This window comes from Salmo salar, chromosome ssa10 (assembly GCF_905237065.1).
Source record: "Salmo salar chromosome ssa10, Ssal_v3.1, whole genome shotgun sequence".
In the NCBI taxonomy this organism is placed as follows: domain Eukaryota; kingdom Metazoa; phylum Chordata; class Actinopteri; order Salmoniformes; family Salmonidae; genus Salmo; species Salmo salar.
Window position 1 is genome coordinate 52,687,512 of NC_059451.1, and position 24,628 is coordinate 52,712,139.

At 38.8% G+C, this 24,628-nt stretch overlaps 1 protein-coding gene across 5 annotated transcripts in view; it reads left to right on the forward strand.

The window, feature by feature from the left end:
- Positions 1-24,628, forward strand: part of rxrgb (retinoid X receptor, gamma b) — a 132,934-nt gene that overhangs the window by 62,451 nt on the left and 45,855 nt on the right. For all 5 annotated transcript variants that reach the window (XM_045687937.1, XM_045687938.1, XM_045687935.1 and 2 more), the window contains exon 2: positions 14,105-14,334. In XM_045687937.1, coding sequence (XP_045543893.1) covers positions 14,105-14,334 — 230 coding nt within the window. The remainder of the gene's footprint in view (positions 1-14,104; positions 14,335-24,628) is intronic.

The window sequence follows — 24,628 nt, forward strand, 5'->3', positions numbered from 1 at the left end:
TACAGACTGGAGACCTGATGGGAAATACACAATGTCTTTAACACATTTGAGAACAGTTTTGACATAAAGTTGGTTCCCTGATCAGTTTGGATTACTTTCGGGACTCCAAACGTAGAGAAGAACTTCACTAGTGCCTTCACCACAGTCTTAGCCGTTATTGTACGGAGAGGAATAGCCTCTGGGTATCGAGTAGCACTGCACATTATTGTTAGTAAGAACTGGTTATCTGACCTGGTTTTCGGCAATGGAAATACACAATCGATTATCACTCTCTTAACCTGTTAGGGCTAGGGGGCAGTATTGACATGGCCGGATAAAAAACGTACCCGATTTAATCTGGTTACTACTCCTGCCCAGTAACTAGAATATGCATATAATTATTGGCTTTGGATAGAAAACACCCTAAAGTTTCTAAAACTGTTTGAATGGTGTCTGTGAGTATAACAGAACTCAAATGGCAGGCCAAAACCTGAGAAGATTCCATGCAGGAAGTGGCCTGTCTGAGAAGTTGTGTTTCATCTTGGCTCTTTTTATTGAAGACTGAGGATCTTTGCTCTAACGTGACACTTCCTACGGCTCCCATAGGCTCTCAGAGCCCGGGAAAAAGCTGAACGATATCGAGGCATTCTCTGGCTGAAACACATTATCGCTTTTGGCAAGTGGCCGATCAGAGTACTATGGGCTTAGGCGCGTGCCCGAGTCGACCCAATGCTTTATTTTCTTTCGTCTGTTTACCTAAACGCAGATTCCCGGTCGGAATATTATCGCTTTTTTATGAGAAAAATTGCATAAAAATTTATTTTAAACAGCGGTTGACATGCTTCGAAGTACGGTAATGGAATATTTCGATTTTTTTTGTCACGAATTGCGCCATGCTCGTCACCCTTATTTACCCTTTCGGATAGTGTCTTGAACGCACGAACAAAACGCCGCTGTTTGGATATAACAATGGATTATTTGGGACCAAACCAACATTTGTTATTGAAGTAGAAGTCCTGGGAGTGCATTCTGACGAAGACAGCAAAGGTAATAACATTTTTCTTATAGTAAATCTGACTTTGGTGAGTGCTAAATTTGCTGGGTGTCTAAATAGCTAGCCCTGTGATGCCGGGCTATCTACTGAGAATATTGCAAAATGTGCTTTCACCGAAAAGCTATTTTAAAATCGGACATATCGAGTGCATAGAGGAGTTCTGTATCTATAATTCTTAAAATAATTGTTGTACTTTTTGTGAACGTTTATCGTGAGTAATTTAGTAAATTCACCGGCAGTGTTCGGTGGGAATGCTAGTCACATGCTAGTCACATGCTAATGTAAAAAGCTGGTTTTTGATATAAATATGAACTTGATTGAACAAAACATGCATGTATTGTATAACATAATGTCCTAGGGTTGTCATCTGATGAAGATCATCAAAGGTTAGTGCTGCATTTAGCTGTGGTTTGGGTTTATGTGACATTATATGCTAGCTTGAAAAATGGGTGTCTGATTATTTCTGGCTGGGTACTCTGCTGACATAATCTAATGTTTTGCTTTCGTTGTAAAGCCTTTTTGAAATCGGACAGTGTGGTTAGATTAACGAGAGTCTTGTCTTTAAAATGGTGTAAAATAGTCATATGTTTGAAAAATTGAAGTTTTTGCATTTTTGAGGTTTTTGAATAACGCGCCACGGGATTACACTGGCTGTTACGTAGGTGGGACGATTTGGTGCCACCTACCCTAGAGAGGTTAAACGGTTCCCCCACCACAGGAATCGGGCAGAGCGGCGCACGAGGAACTGTTTGATTTGCTTTCCCACAAGACAGAAACTGGGGAACGTAACAATGATATCCCTACGCTCTCTTTTGGGTTCTCATCATCACTGTATTGATTTAAGTCTCAGACACGGGACAGCAGAGGATTTTCTGACTTTATATGATCCAATATTCTCAGCCTGTGGGAGAGATTAGTTTGTGTGTGTGTATCTAATCATGTGAGTGTAGGGAGGGAAGCTGTGCTGGAGTGGGACAATACCCTGTCCCCTCCCCTCTGCCCTCCCCCTCGTCCATTACCTCCCCACTGCCCCCGCGGGCTCCTACCTTCTTGACAGCTGGCCTGACGGGTCTCAGGGCAGTGAACCAGGTTCCAGTGAGTTGTTTGGCAGTAGAGTCTCAGGGCGGTGAACCAGGTTCCAGTGAGTTGTTTGGCAGTAGAGTCTCAGGGCGGTGAAACAGGTTCCAGTGAGTTGTTTGGCAGTAGAGTCTCAGGGCGGTGAAACAGGTTCCAGTGAGTTGTTTGGCAGTAGAGTCTCAGGGCGGTGAACCAGGTTCCAGTGAGTTGTTTGGCAGTAGAGTCTCAGGGCGGTGAAACAGGTTCCAGTGAGTTGTTTGGCAGTAGAGTCTCAGGGTGGGGAATCAGGTTCCAGTGAGTTGTTTGGCAGTAGAGCCTCAGGGCGGTGAACCAGGTTCCAGTGAGTTGTTTGGCAGTAGAGTCTCAGGGCGTTGAACCAGGTTCCAGTGAGTTGTTTGGCAGTAGAGCCTCAGGGCGTTGAACCAGGTTCCAGTGAGTTGTTTGGCAGTAGAGCCTCAGGGCGGTGAACCAGGTTCCAGTGAGTTGTTTGGCAGTAGAGTCTCAGGGTGGGGAATCAGGTTCCAGTGAGTTGTTTGGCAGTAGAGCCTCAGGGCGTTGAACCAGGTTCCAGTGAGTTGTTTGGCAGTAGAGTCTCAGGGCGGTGAACCAGGTTCCAGTGAGTTGTTTGGCAGTAGAGTCTCAGGGTGGTGAATCAGGTTCCAGTGAGTTGTTTGGCAGTAGAGCCTCAGGGCGGTGAACCAGGTTCCAGTGAGTTGTTTGGCAGTAGAGTCTCAGGGCGTTGAACCAGGTTCCAGTGAGTTGTTTGGCAGTAGAGCCTCAGGGCGTTGAACCAGGTTCCAGTGAGTTGTTTGGCAGTAGAGCCTCAGGGCGGTGAACCAGGTTCCAGTGAGTTGTTTGGCAGTAGAGTCTCAGGGTGGGGAATCAGGTTCCAGTGAGTTGTTTGGCAGTAGAGCCTCAGGGCGTTGAACCAGGTTCCAGTGAGTTGTTTGGCAGTAGAGTCTCAGGGCGGTGAACCAGGTTCCAGTGAGTTGTTTGGCAGTAGAGTCTCAGGGCGGTGAACCAGGTTCCAGTGAGTTGTTTGGCAGTAGAGTCTCAGGGCGGTGAACCAGGTTCCAGTGAGTTGTTTGGCAGTAGAGTCTCAGGGTGAGGAATCAGGTTCCAGTGAGTTGTTTGGCAGTAGAGTCTCAGGGCGGTGAACCACTTCTTAATGACATGCTGGCAGTATCTAATGACTTTCCCAGTCTGTTCTCCTGATTGCTTTAGTGGGCATTATGTTTTGTATCACTCTGTCACAGTGCAACACACACACACACACGTAAAAACACACTCCAGATCGATGCACGCGTTAGAGGATACACTTCTTTCTGGAGGGATAATTTGATAGATTTTGTGTGTGTCTTTCTGTTACAGATCGACCCCTTTCTCACACACACACACACACACACACCCCTATTCCCAGTAGCCTGATCTCCAGACCGTAGATATTATTAGTTAGTGGGCCACTGGTTTATTGAATTACCACACACTGGAGGGCTCAGTCTACACTGAGGGGACAAAACATTAGGAACACCTGCTCTTTCCATGACATAGACTGACCAGGTGAATACAGGTGAAAGCTATGATCCCTTATTGATGTCACTTGTTAAATCCACTTCAATCAGTGTAGATGAAGGAGAGGAGACAGGTTAAATAATGATTTTTAAGCCTTGAGACAATTGAGACATGGATTGTGTATGTGTGCCATTCAGAGGGTGAATGGGCAAGACAAAAGATTGAAGTGCCTGAACGTGGTTTGGTAGTGGGTGCCAGGTGCGCCGGTTTGTGTCAAGATCTGCAACGCTGCTGGGTTTTTCATGCTCAACAGTTTCCCGTGTATCAAGAATGGTCCACCACCCAAAGGACATCCAACCAACGCTTTCGACACCTTGTAGAGTCCATTCCCCAATGAATTAAGGCTGTTCTGAGGCTAAAGGGGAGGAGGGGGAGTGTTCTTAGTGTTTTGTACACTCAGTGTGTGTGTGTGTGTGTGTGTGTGTGTGTGTGTGTGTGTGTGTGTGTGTGTGTGTGTGTGTGTGTGTGTGTGTGTGTGTGTCCCCACTAGCCTGTAATTAACTACCACAGATTTAAATGGTTTGTGGTTTGGGTTTATCCGCTCTAAAAAAATCACTGGGATACTATGTTGACTTCCAGCATGGTCTTTTGTGTGATATGAGATGGGGCTCTGTCTGTTCTCACTGTAGCTCTCTGAATGTAGCCATCTCTGTCTGTTCTCACTGTATCTGTCTCTGAATGTAGCCATCTCTGTCTGTTCTCACTGTATCTGTCTCTGAATGTAGCCATCTCTGTCTGTTCTCACTGTAGCTGTCTCTGAATGTAGCCATCTCTGTCTGTTCTCACTGTAGCTGTCTCTGAATGTAGCCATCTCTGTCTGTTCTTACTGTAGCTCTCTGAATGTAGCCATCTCTGTCTGTTCTCACTGTAGCTCTCTGAATGTAGCCATCTCTGTCTGTTCTTACTGTAGCTCTCTGAATGTAGCCATCTCTGTCTGTTCTTACTGTATCTGTCTCTGAATGTAGCCATCTCTGTCTGTTCTCACTGTAGCTCTCTAAATGTAGCCATCTCTGTCTGTTCTCACTGTAGCTGTCTCTGAATGTAGCCATCTCTGTCTGTTCTCACTGTATCTGTCTCTGAATGTAGCCATCTCTGTCTGTTCTCACTGTAGCTGTCTCTGAATGTAGCCATCTCTGTCTGTTCTCACTGTATCTGTCTCTGAATGTAGCCATCTCTGTCTGTTCTTACTGTAGCTCTCTGAATGTAGCCATCTCTGTCTGTTCTCACTGTAGCTGTCTCTGAATGTAGCCATCTCTGTCTGTTCTCACTGTATCTGTCTCTGAATGTAGCCATCTCTGTCTGTTCTCACTGTAGCTCTCTGAATGTAGCCATCTCTGTCTGTTCTCACTGTAGCTCTCTGAATGTAGCCATCTCTGTCTGTTCTCACTGTAGCTGTCTCTGAATGTAGCCATCTCTGTCTGTTCTCACTGTAGCTCTCTAAATGTAGCCATCTCTGTCTGTTCTCACTGTATCTGTCTCTGAATGTAGCCATCTCTGTCTGTTCTTACTGTAGCTCTCTGAATGTAGCCATCTCTGTCTGTTCTCACTGTATCTGTCTCTGAATGTAGCCATCTCTGTCTGTTCTTACTGTAGCTCTCTGAATGTAGCCATCTCTGTCTGTTCTTACTGTATCTGTCTCTGAATGTAGCCATCTCTGTCTGTTCTCACTGTAGCTGTCTCTGAATGTAGCCATCTCTGTCTGTTCTCACTGTATCTGTCTCTGAATGTAGCCATCTCTGTCTGTTCTTACTGTAGCTCTCTGAATGTAGCCATCTCTGTCTGTTCTCACTGTAGCTGTCTCTGAATGTAGCCATCTCTGTCTGTTCTCACTGTAGCTGTCTCTGAATGTAGCCATCTCTGTCTGTTCTTACTGTATCTGTCTCTGAATGTAGCCATCTCTGTCTGTTCTTACTGTAGCTCTCTGAATGTAGCCATCTCTGTCTGTTCTTACTGTAGCTCTCTGAATGTAGCCATCTCTGTCCGTTCTTACTGTAGCTCTCTGAATGTAGCCATCTCTGTCTGTTCTCACTGTCGCTATCTCTGAATGTAGCCATCTCTGTCTGTTCTCACTGTATCTCTCTGAATGTAGCCATCTCTGTCTGTTCTCACTGTATCTGTCTCTGAATGTAGCCATCTCTGTCTGTTCTCACTGTAGCTGTCTCTGAATGTAGCCATCTCTGTCTGTTCTCACTGTAGCTCTCTGAATGTAGCCATCTCTGTCTGTTCTCACTGTAGCTCTCTAAATGTAGCCATCTCTGTCTGTTCTTACTGTATCTGTCTCTGAATGTAGCCATCTCTGTCTGTTCTCACTGTAGCTGTCTGAATGTAGCCATCTCTGTCTGTTCTCACTGTATCTCTCTGAATGTAGCCATCTCTGTCTGTTCTTACTGTATCTGTCTCTGAATGTAGCCATCTCTGTCTGTTCTCACTGTAGCTCTCTGAATGTAGCCATCTCTGTCTGTTCTTACTGTAGCTCTCTGAATGTAGCCATCTCTGTCTGTTCTCACTGTAGCTCTCTGAATGTAGCCATCTCTGTCTGTTCTTACTGTATCTGTCTCTGAATGTAGCCATCTCTGTCTGTTCTCACTGTAGCTCTCTGAATGTAGCCATCTCTGTCTGTTCTTACTGTAGCTCTCTGAATGTAGCCATCTCTGTCTGTTCTCACTGTAGCTCTCTGAATGTAGCCATCTCTGTCTGTTCTCACTGTATCTGTCTCTGAATGTAGCCATCTCTGTTTGTTCTTACTGTAGCTCTCTGAATGTAGCCATCTCTGTCTGTTCTCACTGTAGCTCTCTGAATGTAGCCATCTCTGTCTGTTCTTACTGTATCTGTCTCTGAATGTAGCCATCTCTGTCTCTTCTTACTGTAGCTCTCTGAATGTAGCCATCTCTGTCTGTTCTTACTGTAGCTCTCTGAATGTAGCCATCTCTGTCTGTTCTCACTGTAGCTCTCTGAATGTAGCCATCTCTGTCTGTTCTCACTGTATCTGTCTCTGAATGTAGCCATCTCTGTCTGTTCTTACTGTAGCTCTCTGAATGTAGCCATCTCTGTCTGTTCTCACTGTAGCTCTCTGAATGTAGCCATCTCTGTCTGTTCTTACTGTATCTGTCTCTGAATGTAGCCATCTCTGTCTCTTCTTACTGTAGCTCTCTGAATGTAGCCATCTCTGTCTGTTCTTACTGTAGCTCTCTGAATGTAGCCATGTCTGTCCGTTCTTACTGTAGCTCTCTGAATGTAGCCATCTCTGTCTGTTCTCACTGTAGCTCTCTGAATGTAGCCATCTCTGTCTGTTCTCACTGTATCTGTCTCTGAATGTAGCCATCTCTGTCTGTTCTTACTGTAGCTCTCTGAATGTAGCCATCTCTGTCTGTTCTCACTGTATCTGTCTCTGAATGTAGCCATCTCTGTCTGTTCTTACTGTAGCTCTCTGAATGTAGCCATCTCTGTCTGTTCTTACTGTAGCTCTCTGAATGTAGCCATCTCTGTCTGTTCTCACTGTAGCTGTCTCTGAATGTAGCCATCTCTGTCTGTTCTTACTGTAGCTCTCTGAATGTAGCCATCTCTGTCTGTTCTTACTGTATCTGTCTCTGAATGTAGCCATCTCTGTCTGTTCTCACTGTAGCTCTCTCTGAATGTAGCCATCTCTGTCTGTTCTCACTGTATCTGTCTCTGAATGTAGCCATCTCTGTCTGTTCTCACTGTAGCTCTCTCTGAATGTAGCCATCTCTGTCTGTTCTCACTGTATCTGTCTCTGAATGTAGCCATCTCTGTCTGTTCTTACTGTATCTGTCTCTGAATGTAGCCATCTCTGTCTGTTCTCACTGTAGCTCTCTCTGAATGTAGCCATCTCTGTCTGTTCTCACTGTAGCTGTCTCTGAATGTAGCCATCTCTGTCTGTTCTTACTGTAGCTCTCTGAATGTAGCCACCTCTGTCTGTTCTTACTGTAGCTCTCTGAATGTAGCCATCTCTGTCTGTTCTCACTGTATCTGTCTCTGAATGTAGCCATCTCTGTCTGTTCTTACTGTAGCTCTCTGAATGTAGCCATCTCTGTCTGTTCTCACTGTAGCTCTCTGAATGTAGCCATCTCTGTCTGTTCTTACTGTATCTGTCTCTGAATGTAGCCATCTCTGTCTGTTCTCACTGTAGCTGTCTCTGAATGTAGCCATCTCTGTCTGTTCTTACTGTATCTGTCTCTGAATGTAGCCATCTCTGTCTGTTCTCACTGTAGCTCTCTGAATGTAGCCATCTCTGTCTGTTCTTACTGTAGCTCTCTGAATGTAGCCATCTCTGTCTGTTCTCACTGTAGCTCTCTGAATGTAGCCATCTCTGTCTGTTCTCACTGTATCTGTCTCTGAATGTAGCCATCTCTGTCTGTTCTTACTGTAGCTCTCTGAATGTAGCCATCTCTGTCTGTTCTCACTGTAGCTCTCTGAATGTAGCCATCTCTGTCTGTTCTTACTGTATCTGTCTCTGAATGTAGCCATCTCTGTCTGTTCTCACTGTAGCTGTCTGAATGTAGCCATCTCTGTCTCTTCTTACTGTAGCTCTCTGAATGTAGCCATCTCTGTCTGTTCTTACTGTAGCTCTCTGAATGTAGCCATGTCTGTCCGTTCTTACTGTAGCTCTCTGAATGTAGCCATCTCTGTCTGTTCTCACTGTAGCTCTCTGAATATAGCCATCTCTGTCTGTTCTCACTGTATCTGTCTCTGAATGTAGCCATCTCTGTCTGTTCTTACTGTAGCTCTCTGAATGTAGCCATCTCTGTCTGTTCTCACTGTATCTGTCTCTGAATGTAGCCATCTCTGTCTGTTCTTACTGTAGCTCTCTGAATGTAGCCATCTCTGTCTGTTCTTACTGTAGCTCTCTGAATGTAGCCATCTCTGTCTGTTCTCACTGTAGCTGTCTCTGAATGTAGCCATCTCTGTCTGTTCTTACTGTAGCTCTCTGAATGTAGCCATCTCTGTCTGTTCTTACTGTATCTGTCTCTGAATGTAGCCATCTCTGTCTGTTCTCACTGTAGCTCTCTCTGAATGTAGCCATCTCTGTCTGTTCTCACTGTAGCTGTCTCTGAATGTAGCCATCTCTGTCTGTTCTCACTGTAGCTCTCTGAATGTAGCCATCTCTGTCTGTTCTTACTGTATCTGTCTCTGAATGTAGCCATCTCTGTCTGTTCTCACTGTATCTGTCTCTGAATGTAGCCATCTCTGTCTGTTCTCACTGTAGCTGTCTCTGAATGTAGCCATCTCTGTCTGTTCTCACTGTAGCTCTCTGAATGTAGCCATCTCTGTCTGTTCTTACTGTATCTGTCTCTGAATGTAGCCATCTCTGTCTGTTATCACTGTAGCTCTCTGAATGTAGCCATCTCTGTCTGTTCTCACTGTAGCTGTCTCTGAATGTAGCCATCTCTGTCTGTTCTTACTGTAGCTCTCTGAATGTAGCCACCTCTGTCTGTTCTTACTGTAGCTCTCTGAATGTAGCCATCTCTGTCTGTTCTCACTGTATCTGTCTCTGAATGTAGCCATCTCTGTCTGTTCTTACTGTAGCTCTCTGAATGTAGCCATCTCTGTCTGTTCTCACTGTATCTGTCTCTGAATGTAGCCATCTCTGTCTGTTCTTACTGTAGCTCTCTGAATGTAGCCATCTCTGTCTGTTCTTACTGTAGCTCTCTGAATGTAGCCATCTCTGTCTGTTCTCACTGTAGCTGTCTCTGAATGTAGCCATCTCTGTCTGTTCTCACTGTAGCTCTCTGAATGTAGCCATCTCTGTCTGTTCTCACTGTATCTGTCTCTGAATGTAGCCATCTCTGTCTGTTCTTACTGTATCTGTCTCTGAATGTAGCCATCTCTGTCTGTTCTCACTGTAGCTCTCTCTGAATGTAGCCATCTCTGTCTGTTCTTACTGTAGCTCTCTGAATGTAGCCATCTCTGTCTGTTCTCACTGTAGCTGTCTGAATGTAGCCATCTCTGTCTGTTCTCACTGTAGCTGTCTCTGAATGTAGCCATCTCTGTCTGTTCTTACTGTAGCTGTCTGAATGTAGCCATCTCTGTCTGTTCTCACTGTATCTGTCTCTGAATGTAGCCATCTCTGTCTGTTCTTACTGTATCTGTCTCTGAATGTAGCCATCTCTGTCTGTTCTTACTGTATCTGTCTCTGAATGTAGCCATCTCTGTCTGTTCTTACTGTAGCTGTCTCTGAATGTAGCCATCTCTGTCTGTTCTTACTGTAGCTCTCTGAATGTAGCCATCTCTTTTTCACCATGTATCGGTTCTCATCAAGTCAATGTAATAAATATGACCATTTGTATTTTCCTCTCAAGTGTATCCATTCTGTTTTGAGGTAATGGAATAATTGTAATATAAATGTGTAAATGACTTGATTATGGCTAGGAATGTGTTATACTGTATAATTATGTAGATCTGAACAGTACTGTCACCTCAGCATTATGGTTATTGTGATGTTATGTATTACAGACCGTCATACACTAGTGTAGGCTTTCCAGTCATGGGAAGCAGCAGCAGTCTGACTGTACCTGTCTGCTAGCGTTTTCTCAGAATAATCTATGTAACCTTGGGATACTGATATGATCTCTTTTGAACTTGGTCGGGAGGGATTTGGCAACAGGTGACCTTTGAGTCGCAACAGCATGGGGTCAAAGGTAAACAGAGCTCCTCTGTCTGTTTGATTTCACTGTGTATTGGAGTCAGTCTACAACATACTACAGTCTGCAATGATCTTTCCCAAGTTGTGTTCCTCCTTTAAAGAATGTGAGTGTGAGACATACACAAACATACATTCCGGAGTGTCTGTGGAGTGATTTACATAGAATAGCGTTTGCGTGGGGCAGACGGTGGAGTTGGGTCAGGTCAGGCAGGGATAGCCCCGTTAACCACCACAGGCCTTTCCATTTACGCATCCATCCTCTGGTGGCCATGCTGGCTTCTTGCCACACACACAAACAGCATTCCCCCCTCAGAGCATGCTAACCTCGGCCACCCCTTTCTTTTAGGAATCTCACCAGGTGACTGTATGTCAAATGAGACGGGATAGTTTTGTACTGGGTCGGGGGTAGACTGGCTATGCTTGTTGTATACTCCTCAGGAAGTCCCTGCTGCTCAGAGATAGACAGCTATTTTATCTTCCCAAGACTGGAGAGATAGTTGGCTAGTTTTGGGCCACAGGGGACATTGAGAGCCACTGAAGTATAACGAATATATGACCGACTGCCTCGTTTCGGTCTTATGTAGCATCATTTGAAATAGTGTTTTTATTTTTTTTACATTGGATGAAAGTAGAGACTCAGAGTGTCACGTCCTGACCAGTAAAAGGGGTTATTTGTCATTGTAGTTTGGTCAGGGCATGGCAGGGAGTGTTTGTTTTGGTGTTTTTGGTTTAGGTTCTATGTTTTATATTTCTATGTTTAAATCTAGTTTTCTATATCTATGTTGGGTTTTTGGTAGGACCTCCAATTAGAGGAAGCTGGTTGTCGTTGTCTCTAATTGGAGGCCATATTTAGTTGAGGTTTGTTTCACTTGTGTTTTGTGGGTGGTTATTTCCTGTATAGTCTATGCACCTTATGGGACTGTTTCATCGTTTGTTTCTTTTGTTCAAGTGTTATTTGTAATAAATTAAGAAGATGAGCACTTTACCCGCTGCGCCTTGGTCCTATCCTTACGATGCCTATGACACAGAGCTACAAAATGGTATATCATACACTGCAGTTGAGGAATGATGGGAAAGTAATTCTGCTTTAAAAGTTGATAAACTTGTAACCCCACTTTTGAGAAAAGTGCCCTTGAATGTTTTGGTACAGCTACTGGAGAGCCCTTCTTTGTCTCCACCTATTCAGCATCGTTCCCTCTTAAGCCTTTAGCCTCACCCATCTCTTTAAGGATTCACATGTGAGGCCATGTGCTAAACAGAGCGAGTACGGCAGTGTAGTAAACAACCAAACATTTCAAGACTGAAAGTGTTGAAGGTAGTAGCCTACAATAATGGAAAAACTCCATGTAAAAATACACGTTATCTTGTCCTTAGCGTATATCCTAATCTGACTTTGAAAGTGTACAGATACAAATATTGTATAAATATTGTATAATTATTAGATGATGCTTACCCAGACACACTTGTCTAAATTGATGGTTCATGTGAAGGAAATGCTAAACCCCCCCCAGCCGCATCTAGATAAGTGGATGGGTCACTATTGTCTAGAGATGATCATGAAATACAGTAGATGGCTGTAATCACCCCCCAGCCACATCTAGATAAGTGGATGGGTCACTATTGTCTAGAGATGATCATGAAATACAGTAGATGGCTGTAATCACCACCAGACACATCTAGCTAAATGGATGGGTCACTATTGTCTAGAGATGATCATGAAATACAGTAGATGGCTGTAATCACCACCAGACACATCTAGCTAAGTGGATGGGTCACTATTGTCTAGAGATGATCATGAAATACAGTAGATGGCTGTAATCACCCCCCAGCCACATCTAGATAAGTGGATGGGTCACTATTGTCTAGAGATGATCATGAAATACAGTATATGGCTGTAATCACCACCAGACACATCTAGCTAAATGGATGGGTCACTATTGTCTAGAGATGATCATGAAATACAGTAGATGGCTGTAATCACCCCCCAGACACATCTAGCTAAGTGGATGGGTCACTATTGTCTAGAGATGATCATGAAATACAGTAGATGGCTGTAATCACCACCAGACACATCTAGCTAAATGGATGGGTCACTATTGTCTAGAGATGATCATGAAATACAGTAGATGGCCGTAATCACCACCAGACACATCTAGCTAAGTGGATGGGTCACTATTGTCTAGAGATGATCATGAAATACAGTAGATGGCTGTAATCACCCCCCAGACACATCTAGCTAAATGGATGGGTCACTATTGTCTAGAGATGATCATGAAATACAGTAGATGGCTGTAATCACCACCGGACACACCTGGCTAACTTGAGTCATGTAATCATTCCCTTGCGAAGTGGAGTATTTTGTTTAGACATGTAGCTAGCTAGCTAAACAATGAACCATAAACCCAACCCATAGCTACAGTACACACTGATTGTCATAGCTAGCCACCATGCATGAAATGCTAAAGTATGAATCTGAAGGTTTGCTTAAGCTAACCAACTAGGTTCAACGTTAGCTAGCTAGCTAAGAATAGGTTCTAACTAGCAATTTAAATGGCTTTCTGAGATACAAATAATATTACTACACAGATCATACACGTAACGTGAGCTAGCGAGCCAGCAAGTTAACTTTCTCTAGCTAGCTACCAGTACGCTTTAACTTGCAATGAAAATGACTTTCTGACCAAATTAGAAACGTATAATATCTAAAAATGTAGCTAGACTCTTACCCGTATACAATGATGAATGCTTCATGGCAGCGTGTCCCTTCCATTTGGTTTGTAGCTAGCTGTTTGGCCCATTGTTTGGCCCATTGTTGTGTCAAGTCACTCCGTTTGCAGAAAGTAGTCCATCACAACTTTTTACCACTGATCTTTGTCAATAGCACCTGCTAAATTTTGTGCAGCAATGTTGGTGATAGCAGTAGCAACACTTTTGCAGTTATCCATGCCTAACGTTATACAGTATCTTTCAAAAAGCCGCGGTAGAAAGGATTATCTACACATACTGTGCAGTTTATGTTATAGACAAAAACATGCTACATGGCAGACCAAATCCGAACTCATCTCTCGTCATGTTCAGCCCACCCATTATCTCAGCCAATCATGGCTAGCGGGAAGGTTCCTGTCTTTTTCCGTGGGTGGCTAAACCAGCTAGCCTCGTAATTTAACGTGTTCCAGAAGGCATTTCTGCCACCAAAAAAAAAACACATTTTGATTAAACAAAAAAAAGTATAATTTGAAATGCCTCTCCTGTGAAGTAGTTACGTGCGACATACGCTTAGCTTATTGAAACTGGTCACATATAATGTAGGGCCGGGACGATACCTAATAAACAGTCCCAATATACTGTAGGTCCTAAACATCTCTTCTCTCATATCCAGCCAGGCCAGCTGGAAAGACGCCTCAATATGTGTCTGTCTGTGTCTGTTTGTCTGTTTATCTTCTTGAGAGAGTCCATACATTACAGAAGGAGATTGGTGGGGGGCTGTAGTCCATTACAGAAGGAGAGTGGTGGGGGCTATAGTGCATTGCAGGGGGAGAGGGGTGGGGGCTGTAGTCCATTACAGAAGGAGAGGAGTAGGGGCTATAGTTTTCTGGCTAAAGAGGAAGTTGCACAACAGCTCTTCTCTGGCATACAGAAGCAGGATTAGCAGCCAAGCAGCTGTGGTTCTACAGCATGTGATGTGTCTGCTATGGAGAACTGTTCCGTTCAGATTTAGCTCTGTCTGTCTCTAACCCTGTCTCTTTGACTCATCCCCACAGATTCCCAAGGGCCGATGAGCATGCCCCACTCCCATGGCCCTCCAATGGGCGGCATGGTGGGACACCCCTCCGTCATCAGCACCTCCAGGACCCTTCCATCCCCAATGAGCACCCTGGGCGCGCCCATGAATGGCCTGGCATCGCCCTACTCCGTCATCACGTCCTCCCTGGGCTTGCCCTCCACGCCAGGGATCAACTTCGGATCGCTCCACAGTCCACAGATGAGAGAGGTGTGTGCCACTTAGCTTAACTCAACTTGTGAGATCTGAAAACATCTAATGTTGCTGACCACGATCATCCAGAACAATAGATTTTATCTCAATAGCTAGATTTCCATCCAATTGGCGAACAATTTTCATGCGTATATAAAATAATCTGTGCGTGATGACGTAGTGCACACAATCCACTTTTCCTCTTAAGGTTTCATGTACTGAATAAAATGTAATATTCAATGTGTTTCTATCACATTTTCAACTCTTACCGATAGTTTTGTCACAATTTTTTTTTAAATTAAAGAGCAAATGTGCCCACTCTGGTCTTGGCACGTGCCCTCTAGCCAACGGCTCACAGATACAGTGCAGGTAGGCTAGTCTACATAATGACATTATTATAGTTAAGAGCGAGAATGTTTTTATTTGTCAAACTGCAGTCAAGCATTGGTCATCATGTCACCAGAATAAGACCCTCGATATTTATTGGAAAGGACCATCGAGTTCCTCACCATGCACTTTCACCACCCTGTGAAGTTCCTCACCGTGCGCTTTCACCACCCTGTGAAGTTCCTCACAGTGCGCTTTCACCACCCTGTGAAGTTCCTCACCGTGCGCTTTCACCACCCTGTGAAGTTCCTCACAGTGCGCTTTCACCACCCTGTGAAGTTCCTCACCGTGCGCTTTCACCACCCTGTGAAGTTCCTCACAGTGCGCTTTCACCACCCTGTGAAGTTCCTCACCGTGCGCTTTCACCACCCTGTGAAGTTCCTCACCGTGCGCTTTTACCACCCTGTGAAGTTCCTCACCGTGCGCTTTCACCACCCTGTGAAGTTCCTCACCGTGCGCTTTCACCACCCTGTGAAGTTCCTCACCGTGCGCTTTTACCACCCTGTGAAGTTCATCACCGTGCACTTTCACCACCCTGTGAAGTTCCTCACCGTGCGCTTTTACCACCCTTGGAAGTTCATCACCGTGCACTTTCACCACCCTGTGTGTGTGTGTGTGTGTGTGTGTGTGTGTGTGTGTGTGTGTGTGTGTGTGTGTGTGTGTGTGTGTGTGTGTGTGTGTGTGTGTGTGTGTGTGTGTGTGTGTCTTCTCGGTGTTAGCATCAGCCCTTGAATGGATTATAGCAGTAATTGCCAAAGAAAGTCCATCTCTCTCAGTTTTCTCCCTCTCCGCTGAGCTTTCATCCTCCCATCTAGGTTATTACAGGATCATTCACAACAGTGGATAAGCTTCACTGACATAAACAATAAGCAACAATACCCACCATAAGCTTGCTATCTTACCGTCTCACACAATGAACTACAAGATCCTATAGGAATTCTCTTTAAGTGCTCTGTTATATAAACTACACAGCAGATAAGGGTTTTGAAAGTCAGCCTGTCAGACAATGCTCCATCATACGTAAGTGCTTTGGTGTTTATGCTATGTTTCACTATTTAAAGCCAATGGCTGCCATTGTTACACTAATTATCAAGCCTTGTCTTAGAGATGATTTGAAAGGGGAGTTACAGTGCCGTCAAAAGTATTTGCCCCTTTTCTGATTTTCTCTATTTGTTGCTATTTTTCATACTTAATGTTATCAGATCTTCAACCAAAACCTAATATTAGATAAAGGGAACCTGAGTTTACAAAAAATATATTAAAAAATGCATCGTTTTTTGGTGGGGGGCGAGGGGACAAAGCCAGAACTGTATGCTAGAGGAGAGGACGATATCTTCTACTACAGTGATAGGAAGGATCTGGGCCTGAGGGAGACTGATGGATCTGAGCCTGAGGGAGACTGATGGATCTGAGCCTGAGGGAGACTGATGGATCTGGGCCTGAGGGAGACTGATGGATCTGAGCCTGAGGGAGACTGATGGATCTGGGCCTGAGGGAGACTGATGGATCTGAGCCTGAGGGAGACTGATGGATCTGAGCCTGAGGGAGACTGATGGATCTGAGCCTGAGGGAGACTGATGGATCTGGGCCTGAGGGAGACTGATGGATCTGGGCCTGAGGGAGACTGATGGATCTGAGCCTGAGGGAGACTGATGGATCTGGGCCTGAGGGAGACTGATGGATCTGGGCCTGAGGGAGACTGATGGATCTGGGCCTGAGGGAGACTGATGGATCTGGGCCCGAGGGAGACTGATGGATCTGGGCCCGAGGGAGACTGACTGTGAGCTATGGATGAATGCATATGTTTCTCCATTCAGGATGGTGCACCAACTCAGTTGTCATTTGACAGCCAAGCTATTCATGTGTTGTATGTTTCCTCACAATATTGTTTTTAAAGGTTTGTTTTAGGACTGATGCCCAACTGAACGTTTTACTCAATGCGGTCTCAATAGGTGCTGATGGAGATTATGTCTAAGCCCCCGAGAGTCTAAGCCTTGGGAGCGGGGGATTATCTGACAAACGGCGCTACCTCATGACAACATCGCCATTTATATCTAAAGTAAACTCAATGACATCATAATACTGGCAAAGTTGTTTTCAACTAATAATTTGTCTACTTTATTTCAAGGCTAACATAGTGTACATTTGATGAAACAGTCATTAGCCCCCTTTCAGAAAGACTTGGTATTAACCATCAGTCAGATGCCCAATATGCTGCGGCGTCTGTAGAACGCTGATAAAAATGTCAGTTAGTTTATAGCTAGTAGTAATAGTTTGTAGCTAGTAGTAATAGTTTATAGCTAATAGTAATAGTTGATAGCTAGTAGTAATAATTTATAGCTAGTAGTAATAGTTTATAGCTAGTAGTAATAGTTTATAGCTAGTAGTAATAGTTTATAGCTAATAGTAATAGTTGATAGCTAGTAGTAATAGTTTATAGCTAGTAGTAATAGTTTATAGCTAGTAGTAATAGTTTATAGCTAGTAGTAATAGTTTATAGCTAGTAGTAATAGTTGATAGCTAGTAGTAATAGTTTATAGCTAGTAGTAATATTTTATAGCTTGTAGTAATATTTTATAGCTTGTAGTAATAGTTTATAGCTAATAGTAATAGTTTATAGCTTGTAGTAATAGTTGATAGCTAGTAGTAATAGTTGATAGCTAGTAGTAATAGTTTATAGCTAGTAGTAATAGTTTAGAGCTAGTAGTAATAGTTTATAGCTAGTAGTAATAGTTTATAGCTTGTAGTAATAGTTGATAGCTAGTAGTAATAGTTTATAGTTTATAGCTAGTAGTATAAGTGTATAGCTAGTGTAATAGTTTATAGCTTGTAGTAATAGTTGATAGCTAGTAGTAATAGTTTATAGCTAGTAGTAATAGTTGTAAAGCATGTCTGAACCCTATATATATAGTTTATAGCTAGTAGTAATAGTTGATAGCTAGTAGTAATAGTTTATAGTTTATAGCTAGTAGTAATAATTTATAGCTAGTAGTAATAGTTGATAGCTAGTTGTAATAGTTTATAGCTAGTAGTAATAGTTTATAGCTAGTAGTAATAGTTTATAGCTAGTAGTAATAGTTGATAGCTAGTAGTAATAGTTTATAGCTAGTAGTAATATTTTATAGCCAGTAGTAATAGTTTATAGCTAGTAGTAATATTTGATAGCGAGTAGTAATATTTGATAGCTAGTAGTAATATTTGATAGCTAGTAGTAATAGTTTATAGCAAGTAGTAATATTTTATAGCTAGTAGTTTATAGCTTGTAGTAATAGTTTATAGCTAGTAGTAATAGTTTATAGCTTGTAGTAATAGTTGATAGCTAGTAGTAATAGTTTATAGCTAGTAGTAATAGTTTATAGCTAGTAGTAATAGTTGATAGCTAGTAGTAATAGTTTATAGCTTGTAGTAATAGTTGATAGCTAGTAGTAATAGTTGATAGTTAGTAGTAATAGTTGATAGCTAGTAGTAATATTTTATAGCTTGTAGTACTAGTTTATAGCTAGTAGTAATAGTTTATAGCTTGTAGTAATAGTTGATAGCTAGTAGTAATAGTTGATAGCTAGTAGTAATAGTTTATAGCTAGTAGTAATAGTTTATAGCTAGTAGTAATAGTTTATAGCTAGTAGTAATAGTTTATAGCGAGTAGTAATAGTTTATAGCTAGTAGTAATAGTTTATAGCTAGTAGTAATAGTTTATAGCTTGTAGTAATAGTTGATAGCTAGTAGTAATAGTTGATAGCTAGTAGTAATAGTTTATAGCTAGTAGTAATAGTTGATAGCTAGTAGTAATAGTTTATAGCTTGTAGTAATAGTTGATAGCTAGTAGTAATAGTTGATAGTTAGTAGTAATAGTTGATAGCTAGTAGTAATATTTTATAGCTTGTAGTACTAGTTTATAGCTAGTAGTAATAGTTTATAGCTTGTAGTAATAGTTGATAGCTAGTAGTAATAGTTGATAGCTAGTAGTAATAGTTTATAGCTAGTAGTAATAGTTTATAGCTAGTAGTAATAGTTTATAGCTAGTAGTAATAGTTTATAGCGAGTAGTAATAGTTTATAGCTAGTAGTAATAGTTTATAGCTAGTAGTAATAGTTTATAGCTTGTAGTAATAGTTGATAGCTAGTAGTAATAGTTGATAGTTAGTAGTAATAGTTGATAGCTAGTAGTAATATTTTATAGCTTGTAGTACTAGTTTATAGCTAGTAGTAATAGTTTATAGCTTGTAGTAATAGTTGATAGCTAGTAGTAATAGTTTATAGCTAGTAGTAATAGTTTATAGCTAGTAGTAATAGTTTATAGCTAGTGTAATAGTTTATAGCTTGTAGTAATAGTTTCTAGCTAGTAGTAATCGTTGATAGCTAGTAGTAATAGTTTATAGCGAGTAGTAATAGTTTATAGCTAGTAGTAATAGTTTATAGCTAGTAGTAATAGTTGTAAAGCATGTCTGAACCCTATATATATAGTTTATAGCTAGTAGTAATAGTTGATAGCTAGTAGTAATAGTTTATAGTTTATAGCTAGTAGTAATAATTCATAGCTAGTAGTAATAGTTGATAGCTAGTAGTAATAGTTTATAGCTAGTAGTAATAATTGATAGCTAGTAGTAATAGTTTATAGCTAGTAGTAATATTTTATAGCTAGTAGTAATATTTTATAGCTAGTAGTAATAGTTTATAGCTTGTAATAGTAGTTTATAACTAGTAGTAATATTTGATAGCTAGTACTAATATTTGATAGCTAGTAGTAATATTTGATAGCGAGTAGTAATATTTGATAGCTAGTAGTAATATTTGATAGCTAGTAGTAATAGTTTATAGCAAGTAGTAATATTTTATAGCTAGTAGTTTATAGCTTGTAGTAATAGTTTATAGCTAGTAGTAATAGTTTATAGCTTGTAGTAATAGTTGATAGCTAGTAGTAATAGTTTATAGCTAGTAGTAATAGTTTATAGCTAGTAGTAATAGTTGATAGCTAGTAGTAATAGTTTATAGCTTGTAGTAATAGTTGATAGCTAGTAGTAATAGTTGATAGCTAGTAGTAATAGTTGATAGCTAGTAGTAATATTTTATAGCTTGTAGTAATAGTTTATAGCTAGTAGTAATAGTTTATAGCTTGTAGTAATAGTTGATAGCTAGTAGTAATAGTTGATAGCTAGTAGTAATAGTTGATAGCTAGTAGTAATAGTTTATAGCTAGTAGTAATAGTTTATAGCTAGTAGTAATAGTTTATAGCGAGTAGTAATAGTTTATAGCTAGTAGTAATAGTTTATAGCTAGTGTAATAGTTTATAGCTTGTAGTAATAGTTTATAGCTAGTAGTAATCGTTGATAGCTAGTAGTAATAGTTTATAGCGAGTAGTAATAGTTTATAGCTAGTAGTAATAGTTTATAGCTAGTAGTAATAGTTGTAAAGCATGTCTGAACCCTATATATATAGTTTATAGCTAGTAGTAATAGTTGATAGCTAGTAGTAATAGTTTATAGTTTATAGCTAGTAGTAATAATTCATAGCTAGTAGTAATAGTTGATAGCTAGAAGTAATAGTTTATAGCTAGTAGTAATAATTGATAGCTAGTAGTAATAGTTTATAGCTAGTAGTAATATTTTATAGCTAGTAGTAATATTTTATAGCTAGTAGTAATAGTTTATAGCTTGTAGTAGTAGTTTATAACTAGTAGTAATATTTGATAGCTAGTACTAATATTTGATAGCGAGTAGTAATATTTGATAGCGAGTAGTAATATTTGATAGCTAGTAGTAATATTTGATAGCTAGTAGTAATAGTTTATAGCAAGTAGTAATATTTTATAGCTAGTAGTTTATAGCTTGTAGTAATAGTTTATAGCTAGTAGTAATAGTTTATAGCTTGTAGTAATAGTTGATAGCTAGTAGTAATAGTTTATAGCTAGTAGTAATAGTTTATAGCTAGTAGTAATAGTTTATAGCGAGTAGTAATAGTTTATAGCGAGTAGTAATAGTTTATAGCTAGTGTAATAGTTTATAGCTTGTAGTAATAGTTTATAGCTAGTAGTAATATTTTATAGCTAGTAGTAATATTTTATAGCTTGTAGTAATAGTTTATAGCTAGTAGTAATATTTTATAGCTTGTAGTAATAGTTGATAGCTAGTAGTAATAGTTGATAGCTAGTAGTAATAGTTGATAGCTAGTAGTAATAGTTTATAGCTAGTAGTAATAGTTGATAGCTAGTAGTAATAGTTGATAGCGAGTAGTAATAGTTTATACCTAGTAGTAATAGTTTATAGCTAGTGTAATAGTTTATAGCTTGTAGTAATAGTTTATAGCTAGTGTAATAGTTTAAAGCTAGTAGTAATAGTTGATAGCTAGTAGTAATAGTTTATAGCGAGTAGTAATAGTTTATAGCTAGTAGTAATAGTTTATAGCTAGTAGTAATAGTTGTAAAGCATGTCTGAACCCTATATATATAGTTTATAGCTAGTAGTAATAGTTGATAGCTAGTAGTAATAGTTTATAGTTTATAGCTAGTAGTAATAATTCATAGCTAGTAGTAATAGTTGATAGCTAGTAGTAATAGTTTATAGCGAGTAGTAATAATTGATAGCTAGTAGTAATAGTTTATAGCTAGTAGTAATATTTCATAGCTAGTAGTAATATTTTATAGCTAGTAGTAATAGTTTATAGCTTGTAGTAGTAGTTTATAACTAGTAGTAATATTTGATAGCTAGTACTAATATTTGATAGCTAGTATTAATATTTGATAGCTAGTAGTAATAGTTTATAGCTAGTAGTAATAGTTTATAGCTTGTAGTAATAGTTTATAGCTAGTAGTAATATTTGATAGCTAGTAGTAATATTTGATAGCTAGTAGTAATAGTTTATAGCTAGTAGTAATAGTTTATAGCTAGTAGTAATAGTTTATAGCTAGTAGTAATAGTTTATAGCTAATAGTAATAGTTGATAGCTAGTAGTAATAGTTTATAGCTAGTAGTAATAGTTTATAGCTAGTAGTAATAGTTTATAGCTAGTAGTAATAGTTGATAGCTAGTAGTAATAGTTTATAGCTAGTAGTAATATTTTATAGCTTGTAGTAATATTTTGTAGCTTGTAGTAATAGTTGATAGCTAGTAGTAATAGTTGATAGCTAGTAGTAATAGTTTATAGCTAGTAGTAATAGTTTATAGCTAGTAGTAATAGTTTATAGCTAGTAGTAATAGTTTCTAGCTTGTAGTAATAGTTTATAGCTTGTAGTAGTAGTTTATAACTAGTAGTAATATTTGATAGCTAGTACTAATATTTGATAGCTAGTAGTAATATTTGATAGCTAGTAGTAATAGTTTATAGCTAGTAGTAATAGTTTATAGCTTGTAGTAATAGTTTATAGCTAGTAGTAATAGTTTATAGCTAATAGTAATAGTTGATAGCTAGTAGTAATAGTTTATAGCTAGTAGTAATAGTTTATAGCTAGTAGTAATAGTTGATAGCTAGTAGTAATAGTTTATAGCTAGTAGTAATATTTTATAGCTTGTAGTAATATTTTGTAGCTTGTAGTAATAGTTGATAGCTAGTAGTAATAGTTGATAGCTAGTAGTAATAGTTTATAGCTAGTAGTAATAGTTTATAGCTAGTAGTAATAGTTTATAGCTAGTAGTAATAGTTTATAGCTTGTAGTAATAGTTTATAGCTAGTAGTAATAGTTTATAGCTTGTAGTAATAGTTGTTAGCTAGTAGTAATAGTTTATAGCTAGTAGTAATAGTTTATAGCTAGTAGTAATAGTTGATAGCTAGTAGTAATAGTTTATAGCTTGTAGCTTGTAGTAATAGTTGATAGCTAGTAGTAATAGTTGATAGCTAGTAGTAATAGTTGATAGCTAGTAGTAATATTTTATAGCTAGTAGTAATATTTTATAGCTTGTAGTAATAGTTTATAGCTAGTAGTAATAGTTTATAGCTTGTAGTAATAGTTGATAGCTAGTAGTAATAGTTGATAGCTAGTAGTAATAGTTGATAGCTAGTAGTAATAGTTTATAGCTAGTAGTAATAGTTTATAGCTAGTGTAATAGTTTATAGCTTGTAGTAATAGTTTATAGCTAGTGTAATAGTTTATAGCTAGTAGTAATAGTTGATAGCTAGTAGTAATAGTTTATAGCGAGTAGTAATAGTTTATAGCTAGTAGTAATAGTTTATAGCTAGTAGTAATAGTTGTAAAGCATGTCTGAACCCTATATATATAGTTTATAGCTAGTAGTAATAGTTGATAGCTAGTAGTAATAGTTTATAGCTAGTAGTAATAATTCATAGCTAGTAGTAATAGTTGATAGCTAGTAGTAATAGTTTATAGCTAGTAGTAATAATTGATAGCTAGTAGTAATAGTTTATAGCTAGTAGTAATATTTTATAGCTAGTAGTAATATTTTATAGCTAGTAGTAATAGTTTATAGCTTGTAGTAGTAGTTTATAACTAGTACTAATATTTGATAGCTAGTACTAATATTTGATAGCTAGTAGTAATATTTTATAGCTAGTAGTAATAGTTTATAGCTAGTAGTAATAGTTTATAGCTAGTAGTAATAGTTTATAGCTTGTAGTAATAGTTTATAGCTAGTAGTAATATTTGATAGCTAGTAGTAATAGTTTATAGCTAGTAGTAATAGTTTATAGCTAGTAGTAATAGTTTATAGCTAGTAGTAATAATTTATAGCTAGTAGTAATAGTTTATAGCTAGTAGTAATAGTTTATAGCTTGTAGTAATATTGTATAGCTTGTAGTAATAGTTTATAGCTAATAGTAATAGTTTGTAGCTTGTAGTAATAGTTGATAGCTAGTAGTAATAGTTGATAGCTAGTAGTAATAGTTTATAGCTAGTAGTAATAGTTTATAGCTAGTAGTAATAGTTTATAGCTTGTAGTAATAGTTGATAGCTAGTAGTAATAGTTTATAGTTTATAGCTAGTAGTATAAGTGTATAGCTAGTGTAATAGTTTATAGCTTGTACTAATAGTTGATAGCTAGTAGTAATAGTTTATAGCTAGTAGTAATAGTTGTAAAGCATGTCTGAACCCTATATATATAGCTTATAGCTAGTAGTAATAGTTGATAGCTAGTAGTAATAGTTTATAGTTTATAGCTAGTAGTAATAATTCATAGCTAGTAGTAATAGTTGATAGCTAGTAGTAATAATTTATAGCTAGTAGTAATAATTGATAGCTAGTAGTAATAGTTTATAGCTAGTAGTAATATTTTATAGCTAGTAGTAATAGTTTATAGCCTGTAGTAGTAGTTTATAACTAGTAGTAATATTTGATAGCTAGTACTAATATTTGATAGCTAGTAGTAATATTTGATAGCTAGTAGTAATAGTTTATAGCTAGTAGTAATAGTTTATAGCTAGTAGTAATAGTTGATAGCTAGTAGTAATAGTTTATAGTTTATAGCTAGTAGTATAAGTGTATAGCTAGTGTAATAGTTTATAGCTTGTAGTAATAGTTGATAGCTAGTAGTAATAGTTTATAGCTAGTAGTAATAGTTGTAAAGCATGTCTGAACCCTATATATATAGTTTATAGCTAGTAGTAATATTTGATAGCTAGTAGTAATATTTTATAGCTAGTAGTTTATAGCTTGTAGTAATAGTTTATAGCTAGTAGTAATAGTTTATAGCTTGTAGTAATAGTTGATAGCTAGTAGTAATAGTTTATAGCTAATAGTAATAGTTTATAGCTAGTAGTAATAGTTTATAGCTAGTAGTAATAGTTTATAGCTAGTAATAATAGTTTATAGTTTATAGCTAGTAGTTTATAGCTAGTGTAATAGTTTATAGCTTGTAGTAATATTTGATAGCTAGTAGTAATATTTGATAGCAAGTTGTAATAGTTGATAGCTAGTAGTAATAGTTTATAGCTAGTAGTAATATTTTATAGCTAGTAGTAATATTTTATAGCTTGTAGTAATA